At 43.7% G+C, this 17,133-nt stretch overlaps 1 protein-coding gene across 6 annotated transcripts in view; it reads left to right on the forward strand.

Moving 5' to 3' along the window:
- TAF1 (TATA-box binding protein associated factor 1) overlaps positions 1-16,326 on the forward strand; it is a 51,233-nt gene extending 34,907 nt beyond the window's left edge. For 3 of the 6 annotated variants that reach the window (XM_083595516.1, XM_083595517.1, XM_083595515.1), the window contains 13 exons: positions 96-292; positions 1,950-2,058; positions 2,329-2,427; positions 3,999-4,176; positions 5,451-5,518; positions 6,616-6,738; positions 7,499-7,591; positions 8,144-8,228; positions 9,514-9,581; positions 9,669-9,785; positions 11,388-11,535; positions 12,918-13,092; positions 16,072-16,326. In XM_083595516.1, the coding sequence (XP_083451642.1) occupies positions 96-292; positions 1,950-2,058; positions 2,329-2,427; positions 3,999-4,176; positions 5,451-5,518; positions 6,616-6,738; positions 7,499-7,591; positions 8,144-8,228; positions 9,514-9,581; positions 9,669-9,785; positions 11,388-11,535; positions 12,918-13,092; positions 16,072-16,147 (1,536 nt within the window). In that variant the 3' untranslated portion in view covers positions 16,148-16,326. The remainder of the gene's footprint in view (positions 1-95; positions 293-1,949; positions 2,059-2,328; positions 2,428-3,998; positions 4,177-5,450; positions 5,519-6,615; positions 6,739-7,498; positions 7,592-8,143; positions 8,229-9,513; positions 9,582-9,668; positions 9,786-11,387; positions 11,536-12,917; positions 13,093-16,071) is intronic. The other 3 variants (XM_083595518.1, XM_083595519.1, XM_083595520.1) reach the window with 2 other exon arrangements.
- The last annotated feature ends 807 nt before the right edge of the window (positions 16,327-17,133 follow it).

Here is a 17,133-nt window from a genome sequence, read left to right on the forward strand (position 1 = left end):
TACAGTTGATGGGAGCCCTGCCTATCCCTCGATAACTCTGCTTTTGTGCTTCTGAAGTAGCCTGCAACCATTCATTCCTTTGCTTTTGCTTGCAGATTAAGTGTAGTGCTTGCGGTACCAGTGGGCACATGAAGAACAACAAAATCTGCCCAGCCAAACTGCCCTCCAAGCCTGTCGCCATGACGGTGGAGCAGGAGGAGGAGCTGGAGAAGACCATCATTCCCACTGATGACAGTGAGCTGATCAAAGTGGAGGGAACCAAGATTGTCTTAGGGAAGCAACTCGTTGAGAGGTAAGGGCCGTGTTTGGCACCATCTCACAGATAGAGGTGCAGGGGTCCTGCCTGGGCTATGAACATCATAAGAGCCTACTGGTTGACGCCCATCGCAGTCTAGTCCAGAATCCTGTTCTCACAGTGGGCACCCAGATGACTGTGGGAAACCTTCAATAAGGTCCTGAGCACAAAAGCACTCTTCCTCCGGTGGTGTCCAGCAACTGGTATTCAGAAACGTTGCTGCCATTGACAGTATTGACTTTCCTGCATTTGTCCACTTTTAAAGCCATCCAAGATGGTGGCCATCCTCCTGTGGGAGTGAGTTCCACAGTTTAACCATGTGTTTCATGAAGAAGTACTTATTTTTAATCCGTCTTGGATCTCCAAACATTCAAATGTCATTGGACGACCACAAGTTCTAGCGTTATGAGAGAGAGAAACTTTCCCCATCCACTTTCCCCATTCCATGCATAATGCTATAAACTTACATCATGTGATCTCTTGCTCACTTTCCTCTAAATTAAGAAGTCCAGAACAGGGTGGAAGAGTTGAAATCCCTTCCTGTGGACGTGTGGAAGTCATCCACATGTGGCAGTGGGTGAACACCTTGTCATTGCCCAGGCCAGACAGGGCCACGTATTCCAAAACGGAGAGAAAATCCAGCACCTGTATTAACTGATTGTCTTCTGGATGACTCCCACACATATCTGGTAGTAAGTGCCCAATACTCCAGTCTTTCTCACAGACTGGCATAGGTCTGTGCAGGACTACCTTTGAAGGTGACTCAGAAACCACAACTAATCAGAATGCAGCAGTAGATTGGTGACTGGGAGTGGCTGCCGGGACCATGTAACACCAGTCCTAAACAATCTATACTGGCTCCCAGTACATTTCTGAACACAATTCAAAGTGTTGGTGCTGACAAAGTGTTGGCCTCGGCCCTGTATACCTGAAGGGGCATCTCTATCCCCATCATCAGCTCTGACACTGAGGTCCAGCTTTGAGGGTCTTCTGCTGGTTCCCTCACTACAAGAAGGGAACCATTCTTGACAGTGGTGCCCACCCTGTGGAATGCCCTCCCACCAGATGTCAAGGAGATAAAGAACGACACAATTGCATGGCCCCATCAGCCAAAAACCTTGCAGAAAAGAAACATTTTTACCTAAAGTGCTTACATCAGCAAAGATGCCTCTTTGATGTGCTTGGTGAGGCTGTTCCCAAAAAGAGGTCCTGCAACCAAAACAGTTTCAAGTCATTGGGGTAATTGGTTTATATACCAGCCATTGCACAAGCCACAATGAATTTTACAGGAAGATCAAATAAACCCATAACACCGTAAAATCACACAAGCCTTAAAAAATAAGAACACAACAGTTCATAACAAGTTGCTAAATACCATTTACTATTATCCACAGGAGCAACAACTGTCTGGTGTACAGTGTAGGACAGGTAGTACCACTGAATCTAAATGAAGCAGCAGGCTGCTGTGTGGGCTGATGGGGTTAAAGTTCTTCAACTTACAGCTCCAGTTACCCCAGACTAGACCCAATAAAAGAGTAAATGGGCTTCATATTGTGCTCTTTTAATCAGTCCCTCCCAGAGGGGCAGCTGGGCCCACTGGAGGGAGAGGTGGTGGAAACTGCAGCGTGTTTCTCCTCCCTCTCTCTCCTTGCAGCGCGAATGAAGTTCGCAAGAAGTCTTTAGTCCTGAAGTTCACAAAAGGACAGCTTCTGCAAAAGAAGGAACAGGGCTCTGGAACCACGGCTACTAGTAGCTACTTAAACGTGAGTCCTTGTGTTGCTTTCATTGCCCCCACCCCACCCCACCCCTTGTCCTTGCCCACTATCCATCTTGGAAATGGTGGCAACAGCAAGTGCTTATTCTAAGCCTCAGCCAGGGCTGGTTCACTGTAGACCAGGAACAGCCAAAGGGCAACTCCTCCCCAAAAAAGTAGAGACCAATTAGATGCTTTGAGGTGCCCTTTGAGATTCCCAAAAGTCCATCATACGTAAACTTTGGAAGTGCCTTTAACGTCCCACTTCTCTCTCTTTCAGCCGCCTCAGAGGTCCAGCCACCAGGGGAGCACAACCCCCATAGAGATACTGTCTTATATCCTGGAAGGCATTATCAACGAAATGCAAGAACTTCCAAATGTAAGACCTTTTCACCTGTGAGGTTTGATTTTGCCTCTTCTGGCTCTATGTCATGCACAAAGACAAGGGGGCATTATCCTATCCATTTATCAGGAGAGCTAGTTCCTTGAGAAATTCTTGTCTCATATCAGCATTGAGCATTTGAAGGCAATCTTTCTGCTATTTCGAGGATGTTGCCTCTCCACCTCCTGCCAAACTCTACTCCATGAGTTGTGGGCTCAGTCTTCGACAGCTCACATTCTGTTTAGTGGGGTGTATGAAAAGTGCTGTGTATCAGAATCATACATTGAAATGTATTATTGGTGTCAGCAGCTTTCAAAGGGGATCAGAAAAATTCTCATGGAGGAAAAGGGAGAGAGGTCAATCAGTGGCTGCAAATCAGGCCAGAAGAGGAGAAGCCCAGGCCAGGGAGCTAGTGCCATCAGCCCCGGAAATTGGCCTGATAATGTTTTGTGCCATTTGTTGGTGTTAACTACGTTCATATTTTAAACCCTGGGCCGCCTTGGATGCCTTGGCAAAAAGGTGGTGTATAAATGCAATAATAATAATAATAATAATAATAATAATAATAATAATAATAATTAAAGAAGAGGTGGTTAAGTCTACCTCTGGACACCAGTTGCCTTCCTGGCTGAGCATAGGGAGAAACATAATGCTTTATATCCTGCCTTCCTGCAGCAAGCACACCACAGTTGCCTAAAAAGATGGGACCTACCTTTGGCCTGGTCCAGTGCGGCTGGGGTCACCTCCAAACCCCCGGAACTCCGAACATCCTCCAATGTGCACAGCACTGGAAAAGGCATCTCCCTTCCTCTCCAGGGCGCTCAGTGACATATATCAGCTTGATATATGCACACTAATCTTCTGGCATAACACAACAAGAAGAGTGAGACATTGTAGATCTAAGCTACTATTTATTTACATACTATATACAGACTACAATATAATGGTGACCATTCTCTTCAGCTCTGAGAGAACAACCAAAGTGAAAGTACATTACAAAGTACTTACAACGGAAGAGAGATCAGGCTGTCTTCCGTTTCCACAGTCTTCTCAGACAGGCATGTGATTTACACCAGTCACATTTTGTAGCATCGGCTGAATGAAATACTAACAGGAGTTGGGCATGTTTAGCCTGGAAAAGAGGAGACTGAGAGGAGATATCTGAAGGGCTGTCACATGGAGGAGGGTGCAAGCTTGTTTTCTCTTGCTCTGGAAGGCAAGGCTTGAACCAATGGCTTCAAGTTGCAGGAAAGGAGATTCTGACTAAACATACCGGAAGACTTTCTGACAGTCAAGAGCTACTTGACAGTGGAACAGACTCCCTCAAGAGGTTGTGGACTCCCCTTCCTTGGAATGGCTCCAGTGGCCCTTTTGAGGGAGACGGGTTTCATTATCTGCCCTCTCTCCTTGGCAGGTGAACAAAGCAATGGCTTTATCTGGGTTTGTTTGTTTGTCTTAAAAAAATGTTTTTTTCATGTTGTTGTATCTGTCCCTGGTAACTTAAGGGAGGGTGGTATATTAAGAAATAAAAGGGATGCTCACATTCTTTCCTGGTTTACCTTTGCCAGACATGTTACTTCCACAAGCCTGTTAGCAGGAGGGGTGTCAGAAATTATCGCAAGATCATCGGCCGACCAATGGACCTGTACACCCTGCGCCAGAATGTCCATAAGCAATCTTACAAATCGAGCAAAGAATTCCGAGAGCACCTGGAGCTGATTGTGAAGAACAGTGCCACATTTAATGGTGAGAGTTAATTTTCTTTCTTTCTTTCTTTCTTTCTTTCTTTCTTTCTTTCTTTCTTTCTTTCTTTCTGAACTGTTTCTCTTCTGCTCTTTCTTCCCTCCTTGTGCAAAGTGTCCCAGCCTCAAAAAAACAGGTTACGGCAACTGGGGCAGTGACCTGGTGCTCTTTCTGCGGATGTTAAGGGAAGAGGAGGAATGGGCTAGGCAAAGGGCGGCTTTTAAGTATTTACAATGTTTCTAACAAAAAAAGTTAAATATAAACAAAAATCAATGTTTTCTTCAACTTCCCTCCCCTCCTCTCTACTGTTCCTTATTTCATGTCACAGACTTACTGCATTACCAATTCCAACCAATTTATAAATTTTATCTTTTTCCTCTCTATAAGTTATTTTTTACTGCTCGTGTTTACATCAATCCTGCTGAAGTTTTTAATTGTTTACAATTTGTCTTCATATATTCAACTATCTACCCCCATTCTGTTAAAAAAAAGGTCTCTCATCTTGATCTTTTATTCTTCCAGTAAGTTTCGCCATCTCTGCATAGCTCTGTAAGGCTACCTTGTGCTGGGGAATTTCCTTCTGATGTTCACCTACTTTACACTGTGACCTACTTTCTTCTTTAAACCCTCTGGTGATCGTCCTGTCTTCACTAGGTGTCCAATTATTTCTCTGACGGATGGCCTTATATATTTGTAAGTTGCCTGCATGCTCCCCTTTGTAATTTCCTGGTTTCCTTTGCTCTCAGTGTGACTGCTTCTCTTTCCCTTGTCTGATTTCTCAACTGGGCCTGCTAAGAAAAAACCTCATCTATCTTGAGTGATTTCAGTTAGAACTAGTCCTTCTGGACAACCAAGGAAGAGTTGTGATACCTGCTCCTTTCCTCTGGGGCCATGATCTCCCAGCAGCTTGGGGACAGTGGGAATGGAGCAAAATAAAAGCATTGCTTTGCTGGCTGCTTCTCAATTGCCGTCACACCGTGGAGCAGCCTTTGCTAATCTGATGCCCATCAGATGTTTTGGACTGCAACTTCAGTGTGACTTTGTTGACTTGGGCTGATGGGAATTTCGGTCTAAAACATTTGGAGGACACCAGTTGGATGTAAAATTAAGTGTGTGCTCTCTGAGACTTCTGATGAGTCTCCAAGTTAGCTCTCCATACCACTGGGGAACAGGACCAACTTAACCACATGTAATCTTAAATGTGTAACTTGCCTTTTGTCAAGACAGCTCACAACAACACCATCCCACAATAAAGGTTTCTGCTGTTGTGTTTGCAGGGCCAGAGCACCAGTTGACTCAGATTGCTCAGTCAATGCTGGACTTCGGTGATCAAAAACTGAAAGAGGCAAGTCAGATTGTGGAGGGAGGGGTTGCTTGTGGCTTGGAGGTAAGGGCATTGCTTAGCCACTTAGGGTACTTTTAGGGCTGAGCTATTTGCATAAACAGTTTGGTGATTCTGGACTGAAGGGAGATCTCTCTTGAAAGGACTAAAGGCAGCCAGAGTGGTTTGTTGGAAGCTTGCATTAGGAGCTGAGCATAGGACCTGCTCTCTTGATTTAATAGTTTTTAGTGGTAGAGTTCGAATGGTGACTTTACTATCCAATACTAATTTTGGTTTCTGGATTTTAACTGAAAGTTACTGAATTTGAAAGTGCAGCATAGATTTCCGAACAGATTGTGAATATTGTATTAGCTGTGGGTGAGAAAGATTCCATGGCCATTATCTAATTAAACAAAACTTATTGCTGGAAGGACAGAATCAGAATCAGAATCACACACAAAATATGAACACAAACAACAAAATTTTTGGTTGTTGAAAAAAAACATTTCTCCAAAAAGGACACCAATTTATTTAATGGTAAAACATGACCTTGTTTGTCTACAGCTTATTTTAACTCTAAAAAAATTTAAAACTGGAATGTAGTGCTTTTTAATAATAGTGGTATTAGTGAAAATGAAAAAAGACAGTTCCAGGTAACTGAGAGAATGTGAACAATAAGCTTCTTTTATGGGTCATGTTGCATGTGAGAAAACCAGCCCAAATTGCTGGAGATTTTGAGTTGTAGCTGACTTTCCTTATGAATAAAGATGGGATATGTGTGAATGCCTTCTGTTTTAAAACCTGAACTACTGGTAATTGGATAGGAACAGAAGATGTTGAAATATATTTTTGAAATTACACAAGCAATAAAAATACAGTAGGCACATAGAAAACCACCCCATACTGAGTCAGGCCATTGTTCCATCTTAACTCATTTAGCTCTCCAGGGTATCGGGTAGGAAACATTCACAGCTCTACCTGGAAATGCCAAGGATTGAACCCAGGACCTTCTGCATGCAAAGGAGGTGCTCTGCCATTGAGCAGTGTTCAGCAAAAAGTGGGTTGCTATAAAGGAGTTGCTCTGGAGCTGAGTGCGTTTCTGTACCTTGGTGTCCTTTCAGAAGGAAGATAAACTGGCTCGTTTGGAAAAGGCAATTAATCGCCTTCTGGATGATGTTCATCAAGCGGCCTTCTCCTATATTCTGGACAAGATTGTATCCCAGAAGATAAAGGCTGTTCCTCATGTATGCCTGTCCTTAGCATTTGGTGGTGATGGAAAAGAGCTTGTGGAAAAGGGGACTGTCACAGTAGCCTTGTGCTTGGAGGATAAAGCTATCAGTGACTTCTAGCCACGATGACTATGTTCTATATCCACTTCTAAATACCAGTTGCTGGGAATCACAAGTGGGGATAGTTTCTGTTACACTCATGTCTTCCTTTTGGGCTTTCCACTGGTCTCCACTTGGCTGCTGTGCAAGCAGGATGGTGGGACTACAGTGGTACCTCGGGTTAAGAACTTAATTAGTTCTGGAGGTCCGTTCTTAACCTGAAACCGTTCTTAACCTGAGGTACCACTGTAGCTAATGGGGCCTCCTGCTGCCGCTGCGCGATTTCTGTTCTCATCCTGAAGTTCTTAACCCGAGGTACTACTTCTGGGTTAGCGGAGTCTGTAACCTGAAGTGTCTGTAACCCGAGGTACCACTGTATATGGTTCCTGAGCTGTATTTGAGCAGCACTGCATTTAACAAATGCTGATGCTGCACAGCTCCAAAATTATCTGGCTCTGGAGTTCCTTACTTTGGGTTTGACGAAAATGCTATAGTAGAATCCAGGCACCTCCAGAGGACTTAGGATTTGTTGGCAGATAATGGGATGTTCCCTCTAGATTCAGCTTCATGTTGTACAAAAGCTTTTCAGTGTCTTATGCAGATACTGGATCCAGCATGCAATTCACCGTGCAAGACTTGCTTGCTCATTCTCTTTTTACCCTCTTTTTGCTTGCAGGCCAGGCTCTTTTTCCGTCCTGTAAACAGGAGACGTGTGCCAAAATATTACAAAGTCATTGTCAGCCCGATGGATCTGAGGACTATCAGCAAGGTGCGAACTTTGAAGGGTGCAGCTGTTGTTGGTTTATGTTGCAGCTTCTCAGAACTGTCTTTTGTAAACTGCTTCAAGGTTTTCTTAGAATCAGGCAATGTATAAATTTAATTAAATGAAATAAAAGAAACCTTGGCAGAAAAGGCCCAAGGTTGATGGCAGCATGTTAAATCCCAGATAAAATACCAGGAATAGAAGTGGAATATGGAAATGTGGGCTGAGGGTGAAGAAATTCTGCTTGCCTAATCTCAGCCACCAGCTGCTGACTTGGAGGCCAAAAAGTCATGGGGAAAATAAATAACTCAAAGACATGTGCTGTATTTTGTAACTCTGGCTTGGGTCATGTTGAGCAATCAGGGAGGTTGTGATGGGGAGAAGCAGTTCTATATGTGAAAGGAATCACCAGGACACTCCAAAATATTAGTGAAGTGTAAGGAAGAAAGGGTCCTCATAAAGAATCCACTTCAGACTTTTTGTATGCCAGAATCAAGAATTCATATTGCCTCCTTAAGGCTTCACATTCCCATCTTGTCTCCTATTCATTCATTCTAGAATATCTCCAGACATAAATACCAGAACCGAGAAGTCTTTATGGATGACGTGAAACTGATCCTTGCCAACAGCATTAAATACAATGGTAAGAGACCCTCTTGGCTCCTTGCCATGTCTGCAGCCCTTTGACTCACATTTACAGAGAGTTATCAGGGCTTTGTGGGGCACCTTTGCGAGAAGAAAAGGCTAAGGAGTAAACTCTACACAAATCTGGATGGCAGTTAGATGGCATCTTGTAGGCCTCCTTCCGGCAACTCCTGCAGCCCAGCTGGTGCCAAACATCTTGCTCTGCTTTCCTTTGGACCACATCAGTGAGGCTGAGAGAGGGGTCTTGCCATCTGGGCAGCCCAGGAACTCCAGACACACCACCCAGGCTTGTGCTCCAGGGAGGTCACTTTGATGCTGCTAATGAAGCAGTTTGTCTTTATCCCCGGAGGCACATCCCATCGTCTCTTGAGACAGACAGATGCCAGCAATGAGGGCAAGACCTGAATGGGACTCCACATCTACTCATTAAGACATTAATGTATGCTTTTCCAAAATGTAGCTAGTTCCCTTGATGAAAATTCCTTCTTCTGGGGACTTTTCTGTTAAGCTTCTTCAGCTCTTGGGGTCCAATACTGCTTTGTAAGCAGGCATGAACAGAATACAGGAGGGCTGGTTAATCCCCAGCCTGGGGCTTCTAATCTGTCCTCCCCATCCAGCAATTTTTTCTGTCCCCCAAGATCCCACCAATTTTGGTAGCAAAGGGGCAGTCACAGCGCTGAGAAAGCCAGAGAGCTTTTAATTCTCTCCACTGAGTCCAGCTCCCTGGTGGACATGCAACCTACTCTCTCCCACATTATCAGATAGATCATTTGATTGAGTGGAAAGGGGGGATTCCTCTCCTCAAGCTAGCTGGTTTGTGTTGATTAGCTGAGGAGGGGCTGAATGTCTGGTGTGCATGTTGAGAGTGTGCAATGCTCACTTCCAGGCATATGGCCCCTGGGGAGCGGGAATTGGCAGACAGGCCTTGAAAGTTTACCTGCTCATGGACTAGAGTACTGGTTTTGATTAAATCTCAGGGCCTCTTAAAATGTGCTTGGGGGAGGGGAGGTTCAGGAATCTTACATGGTCAGAGCTTAAGGAAACCTTAAGGAGTTCTGCAGGGAAGAGAGCCTTTGAAGAATACCACATTCGGTTGCCACCAGTGAACTTGGCAAAGCTTTGGAAAGCTCTGGGTGCATATCACAAGGAAGTATGGACCTTGGCCCTGAAGAAGACCACTTCGAAGTGGGTTGCTTATTCCTGTGGCTTTCTTGTGTGCTCAGGTCTTAAGGAGCAGCATTAAGGAGATGTGGTTTGTTTGTTTGTTTGTATTTCCAATTCAGGTCCTGACAGCCAGAACACAAAAACAGCTCAGGAGATGGTGGACATCTGTTACAAGGCACTAGGAGAGGTAGGTGGCCCAGCAAGCCAATGCTGCCAAGGACCGTTTTTAATTCTTCAGCAAACACTTACTTTCTCTGTCTTTCTGCTTCTTCAGTATGATGAGCACTTGACCCAGCTTGAGAAGGATATCTCTGCTGTTAACAAAGCAGCCTTAGAGGAGGCAGACCTGGAGAGCTTTGACCCAACCATCTCTCAGCCCTGCATGCCCCAGGTGAGGCTGCTTGCCAAAGCTCTCTTTTCAGGGACCCTCTTCTGGCATCAAGGCCTGTGGCTGCAGTTTGGGGTGGTGGCTGCAGCAGGTCTAATGTATGTGCTTCTTTCTGACTCAACCCTGCCTATGTTGTTCTGCTTTATTAGATTTCTGAGCCACACCTCCATGCTGTACCTAGTAGCACCGGGAGACCATCTGGCTGGGAAAGAGCCCATTGGCCAGCTAGGCCCTTCCTGGCTACTTTAGCAGGCAGCATTGCCTACTCTGATTCTCTCCAGTGGCTTAGACAAGGAGGAGGTTTTCCTATCACCTGGTACCTGTTCCTTTTTAAATGGGTGTGTGCGCGCTAGAGACTGAGCTGCTGACCACCAGCTTGAAGAGCCCCATCTTCACACAGAGTCAGAGTAGCCAATACTGCCTGTGAGAGAACACAGTACTTGGGCTAGTTGGGCAGTTGTCTGACCTGGTGTAAGGCAGCTTTGCCTTGGCCACCAGCATTTCTTTCATATGGCAGGCACAAGAACTTTACATGGCTGCTACTTCACTTATTCAACAGGCTTCCAGGAATAGTTATTGTTACTGAATCAGCAAAAATATTTCTAGGTTGCTTTACTTTCAAGGCTTCAAAGGTGACTTGCACTTAAAAAAACACAAACAAATTAGTAACAAAAATCACAGGTATACACAGCGTTAAAGCAGCACAGAAATTACAGGCTAGTTGTCGCTCTCTATTACGATTACTACTACAATTTTTATGCCATCCTGAGGATTACAGGGTGGTTTACAATATAAAAACAAAAAAATGCAATTGTAGCAAACAAAAGCAATAACTCCTCAGCACACAGTTTAAAAGGCCATAGATTGTTTCATTAGCCGAAAGCCTGTTAGAGAGGAATGTTTTCTCCTGGTGCCTAAAGGTGTATAATGAAGGTGCCAGGTGAGCCTCTCTGGGGAGAGCATTCCACAAATGGGATGTCACTGCAGAAAAGGACCAGTCTCATGTTGCCACTCTCCGGACTTCCCATGAAGTGGGCACATGAAGAAGGGCCTCCGATGATGATTGCAGAGTCTGGGTCAGTTGACATGGGGGGAGGCAAGCGGTCCTTGAGGTATTGCAGTCCTGAGCTGTTCAAGGCTCTATCGGTCAAAATCAGCACTTTGAATTGGGTCTGGAAACTAATTGGCAGCTGGTGTTGTGGGCCAGGATTGGCATTATGTGCTCAAACCATCTTGCCCGTAACAGAAGTGTTCTGTTGCACAGCTTTTAACGTCATGTGATGTTTCATTATTTTATTCACTGCTGGAGGCTCAGATTCCCACTGACTTTGGGCAAATCATTGGCTCTGCCTCACTCACTCTGCAAGGTTGTTGTGAGTATAGATGAGTAGAGCAACCTTGTGTGCAAGGTGGTTGCAAATCATCTGCTTGCTGCAAAATACTGCAGAAGTAAGTACTAGTGCGGCTGGTGATGCAGGCACTTGGGTTTATTTCTGAAACCACTGCAGTTTGCCAGGGCCATTTTTAGAGAGCAGCTAGCTACCTTCATATGCCAGGAAATTCTCTGCAACCTCCTTTCTACCATTGGTTGTTCCATCATGACAGAAAGTGGAAGATGAAAACAGAGACCTGGGTGAAAAGGAAGAAGGCTCAGTGCAGCAGCCTCAGGCCAGCATGCATTATGAAGACTTGACCCTGTCAGATAATGAGGAGAGTGACAGCAGTGGCAAGGAAGACGATGACACTTTCACACGTAAGTTTTCACTCTTTACATAGCAAACTGCCTTGCGCTGAGTTAAACCATTGCTCCATCTAACTCATGGTTGCCTACACTGCCTGGCAGTGGTTTCAAGGGCTCCAGATCAGCCAGGGGTTGGACCTGGGACCTTCTGCGTGCAAAGCAGGTGCTCTGCCATTTTGCTTTGGTCCTTTGGCTATTAGCAAGAAGCAAACACTTGTGAATTCAGGCAAATGTACATTCCTTTCAGTTGCTGTGGCTTACCAGGACCGTGCAAACTGATCACAAGCTGTTGCCAGAGTTTGTCCTTGGTTGAAGTTTGTGGTTAGTGAGGAAGCATCTTAAGCCAAGACCCCTCACTTCTTTTCTCCTCCCAGCTTGCTTAAACCGGGGGCAAGATGTTCCTAGCCAATCCACAGAGCCTTTTGGATCTGCCCACTCCCCATCTCTTCTTCTGCACCCCTGTGTGGTTATTAACCTCTCCCCCCTCTAAGCCTAATTGCTATGCTGATGGGGTAGAGGTTTTTTTCTTTGGCAGTAGGGGGCAGCAGCCCTCTCATCCTAATGCAGGATTAGGGGGAAACCACTCTAGAACACATTATTTCCTAAGCCTAATTGCTGTGCTGATTGGGGGGGGGGGCTTCTTTGGGGTGGGGGCTAGAATGTAAGGAGGGGTGGAGTAATGCTCCCATCTCCACATGCTGCAGAGCCTAAAAATTGTGCTCCCTGCATGACAACTTGGCTTAAAAAAAAAAGGTCCCATTTATGACATTTTTTTTCTAAGACCAATTGTCATGCAGGTGGGGATGTGGAGGGTAGAGATACGATGAACGGTGACTGAAATGACTATGTGTGGATGGGGAGAATTAGTATGCAAGGGGCCATAGGGATGTGTGAATGAATGGAAGCAGGGGAGAGCATGCAGATGGAGACTCTTCCGATTTCAGCTTTGGCTCCCCCCATTGTCAGTAGACTCTTCCCCACCAGTTTCTCTCAGGGGAATCAAACTTTTGACTTAAAAGTTTACTGCCTCTGCAGTAGAGCAAATGATTATCGGAGATGCCTAGCTGTTAAATGCTGAGAAAGGAAAGCTGAGGATGGCGGAAACATACTACACATGAATGGAAGATTCCATGTGAGAATGGGGGACCCCAGACTGAAAAAGCTTCCTCTAGTCTAGTTTATCACATGGCACTAACTTTTCCAGTAGCTGACTTTGTTCAAATGCAAAATGCTTTTGAGGTTCTTATTTGAAGTGCAGCTTAGCCACCTTCTGAAGGATGACAAAACTACTCAAAGGAGAGCAATATCCTTGGAGCCATTTGCAGGTGACCTGGGGGATAAAACAGGCTTGGGTAACTTTATTATGGCTACCCATTTTCTGTCCTGTTGTGCAGCAATCCAGCAAAGTGAAAGTAGCAGAGATTCAGGTGCAGGATCCTCTGCAGTGAGACCGAGACAGCCTTTCGTTCTTCAAGAGAATGTGCAAATAGACAAAGACAACAAAGACAGCATGATGTCGTATGAGGCAGCAGGGAAGATTTCACATGCCATGGAGTATAGCAGTGCCAGGTAACCATAGACAAGTGTGCTGTTGGAGCCATTAAGGAGTGTTTGGTTGTCTCAAAAGCAGGTTGGCTGCGCTCAGTTCAGATGATTCTTATGAGTTGCCTTTGAGTTGTGGGCCTCCCTGTTCTTTACTGCTCTTCTGTTTACTGGTTACACTTTCATACCACCCATCCAACCAAGTTCTCTGGGCAGTCTGCTCATACAAGAAAATATGAAATGCAGTACACCATTAAACTCTAAAACCAAAGTGGGGGTTGGGGAGGGAACTCACACAGCAAGAAAAAGCCCAGCAAAAAACAACAACAAACATCTAAAATTAACATAAAGCACAGCAACTAAAACAATTTAAACAATTCATTTCTCAATTGCTGCAATTCCATCAGTCACCAAACAAAAACATGCTATCACAACTTTAGTAGTAACGCCCATGAGTCAATCCTGGCTTCTTTGCAGATGTGATTTATAACCCTAGTCATGGGCAGGATTAGTCTTCCCTATTCTTTAAATATTTACGTGGATTAGTTCTTGAACATACATAAAAATAGAAAGTGCAGCAGCACACATTCATCTCACGAGGGGAGTAATAATCTTATTCCTGCATTGCAGGGGTTTGGACTAGATGAGCCTTGGGGTCCCTTCCAACAATGCAACTCCATGATTCTATCCTATTCTATTCTAACCCAAACCCTTACCCTTGCCATGCAGGATTAAACCTATGCAGTTGCCTTAGAGCACTGCTCATGAAAGGTTCATTCTGATGCTAAAATGTTCAGTCTCTTAACACCATTTGCATCTGATTCTGCCTGCGATGCTTGCATAACCTCCTTCCACACAGCAATCTTGCCTCTGATGGGAGCAGTCTTGAGTGGTAGGGTTGCGGTGGTATTGCTGCACCAGATGCACACCTTGAAGGATGGCTGCACAAATGAGATGGCTTGGATGGTGTTCAAAGATCAGACAGATTCATGGAGGAAAAAGTCTATCCATGGCTACTTGCCACAAGGGAGGCATTATGCCTCCGAATGCCAGTTGCTGGGAATTGGAGTTGGGAAGAGCATTGCTGTTGTGCTCATGTTCTGCTTGCGGGCTTCCCATAGGCATCTGTTTGGCCACTGTGGGAACAGGATGCTGGACTAGATCCAACAGCCAGGCTCTTCTTACATTCCTAACGAATCAGAAACCATGCACTTGCAGTGATAAAAATGTTCAGAGAAGCAAAAAGTTAATGCTCCTCTGCATTTGCAATGTATCACACTTTCGTGTTTTCCTTCACTATATTGTTTCTCTTCTGTACAGTGCTCAGTACACATGAACTTATTTTCTTTATTGAGGTCAAAGTCCAGACAGCAGAATTAACAACAGGAACAATTTTGTCTACTGCGTCCGCCCCTTGAAAATTCCCTATAAGCTTATTTGCATTTAAAATAGCACTCCTTCAGCCAAAACATATGTTCAGAGTTTAAAATCAGTACTCATTCATCAACTATCGCCGTCACTGCAGCCTGTCTTGTCCTCTTTGCCATAAAACAGAATTTCATGACAGGCCTGGTGATATTCGGATCTTTTGTCAGCAAGAAGATATTTAACGTAGGTTTCCTCTGAGCAGCCAGGTAATTTCCTTAGGAACTGTTGAATTAGCTCTCTTTGGGTATCATGATACAGTGGGCAATATAGAAGAATGGGCCCAGTGGATTCAATCTCGTCAGAATTGCATGGGTATAATCTCTGTTGGACTGGGATGTCATGATATCTGCCCGCTAATAATGCTGAAGGGAGAACATTAAAGCGGGCTCTGGAAAATGCCCAACAGTGTTTAGAGTTGTCCAGTGCACTTAAATAATTTGCTGGATAGGATCTTTGAAGTTCGTGTAAAAATTTACAAATTTTGGAGGATTGATTAAGATCATTTTGGAATTCTGTCCCAGATTTATTTTTTTATTTTTTAATATTTAATTATTTAAGATAATTAATTCTCTAATTAATTCTCTAATTAATTAAGAGCTAGTCCTTCCCATTTCCAGACCTAAAATATATTCAGGAGAAAGGCCATATAAAGCCAGTTTTCTTGTGATGCCCTTCCAGCATTTTATTTGATAATTATCAATCAGTGTCAAAGAGAGCAGCCCAGTTGAGGTCTTATTAAGTCTTAGCCACGTGTACAGAGTAACTAGCCAATCCTATTTAGGCCCATCTCCAGTCTACATGGCTGCGTTGGGGACACATTTAGGGATTTGGAGAATTGACCTTGGGAATCCTGATTGTAGTTTTTCATAGGGGTCCAGATTAGAGAGGGGGACTAGTTGTGGACCATATAATAATTGTGCTATGGATTTTGCAGCAAATAGTTTGATAGCAGCTGGAATAAAAATTTCCTCCCTTTGCTCAATGGAATCTTAAGTTGCTGCAGTACTTTTTTGGGCCATAGAGGAAGTGTGATTAATATGGGCAGTTTTCTTTCTTGAAGCTGGAAAGACAACCCCTAGATATTTGAAACAGGTGACTTGTTCAATGTCTTGGTTATCTATGCACCATCTGTAGGTTTTCCTTCTATTGGAGAAAACCATGACTTTTGTTTTTTGGTAGTTTACTACTAATTGATCCTCCATACAGTGTTGGACTAGTTTCTTAAGAGCTCTCTTAAGGCCAATTTGTGTCTGAAACAGGATGACAGCATTATCTGCATAAAGCAGGATAGGCAACATTTTATCTGCCTTTTGGGCCATGTATATCTGTCCCTCGAAGGTGTTTACTAAGGGAATAAATGTTAAACAAAAAGGGGCCCATATGCAACCTTGTTTTACTCCCTTAGCTGTTAGAATTGGATTAGGAAGATGACCTGCCCAGCTGCATCTCACACTTGTGTTGTTGTAAAGTTTGCCTATCAACAACAGCTAGCATCGGTCTATCGTCTTTCTAAGTTTGTCCCACGCTCAGTACACATGATAAATAACAACAGCATCATGAGATTTCTTTCTTTTCCAGTAGCCACGAGGATGAGGAAGAAAGTGACTACCTCCCTTCCATTGCAGGAGACAGTGATCTGGATTCAGATGAATAAAACACTTTATTGGGGATCATGATAAGATTGCATCAGGGTCTCAGTGTATAGATTTTTCATTGTTATCCAATGAAACGCTGCTGCTAAACTGAGACACTTGTTGTTGATTCATTCTTTTATGAATCAATATTGTGTTTAGGATGTATATAAAGGTATATTAAAAATTACCCTTAACTGCATGAGAGTTGTTTTTTGTTCATACAAGCACTCCTTCTAAAAATCCAATTTGGCCTTCTAAAAGTCCAATGTGGCTCTCCACATGAAGCATTACTGCTCAAACCACTTGGAAAGAAAGGAAAATGGCTCACATATGCTGATTTATTAAAGGAACATGATGGAAAATGGAAATTAAGAGATTATGATGAGATCAAAGACCACTTTCAGAGTTGGTTGCATTATGTATTAGAGTATTTTAATATTTTTTTTGGAAGCCGCCCAGAGTGGCTGGGGAAGCCCAGCCAGATGGGCGGGGTATAAATAATAAATAATAATTATTATTATCGACAACTATATGAAACACATAAAGAAGACAGCAAGAAAGGATTTAGTTATACTAGATCTAGGTTTCAAACGGAAGTGATTGAAGGGAAAGTGAAACTACTGAAGGCCGCATACAGCATACTATTAGAATGGGAGACGAAAGATGAAGAGGTAAAATCAGTTATGATTAAATGGGCACAAGATGTAGGTCACAACATTATGATGGAAGATTGGGTTAAATTATGGAAAACTGAGTTAAAATTTACAGATTGTTCCCTATTGAAGGAGAATTACATGAAGATGATGTACAGATGGTACACAACACCAGTGCAGTTAGGGAAAATGTACAAAACTAGTTCAAATATATGTTGGAAGTGTAAAGAAAAGGAGGGAACATTTTATCATATGTGGTGGGACTGTAAGGCAATTAAAACATTTTGGGAAATGATATACAACGAATTGAAGAAAATGTTCCATTTAACATTTGTTTAAAAACCCGAGGCATT

Source organism: Podarcis filfolensis (genome assembly GCF_964270895.1).
Source record: "Podarcis filfolensis genome assembly, chromosome: Z".
Taxonomy (NCBI): domain Eukaryota; kingdom Metazoa; phylum Chordata; class Lepidosauria; order Squamata; family Lacertidae; genus Podarcis; species Podarcis filfolensis.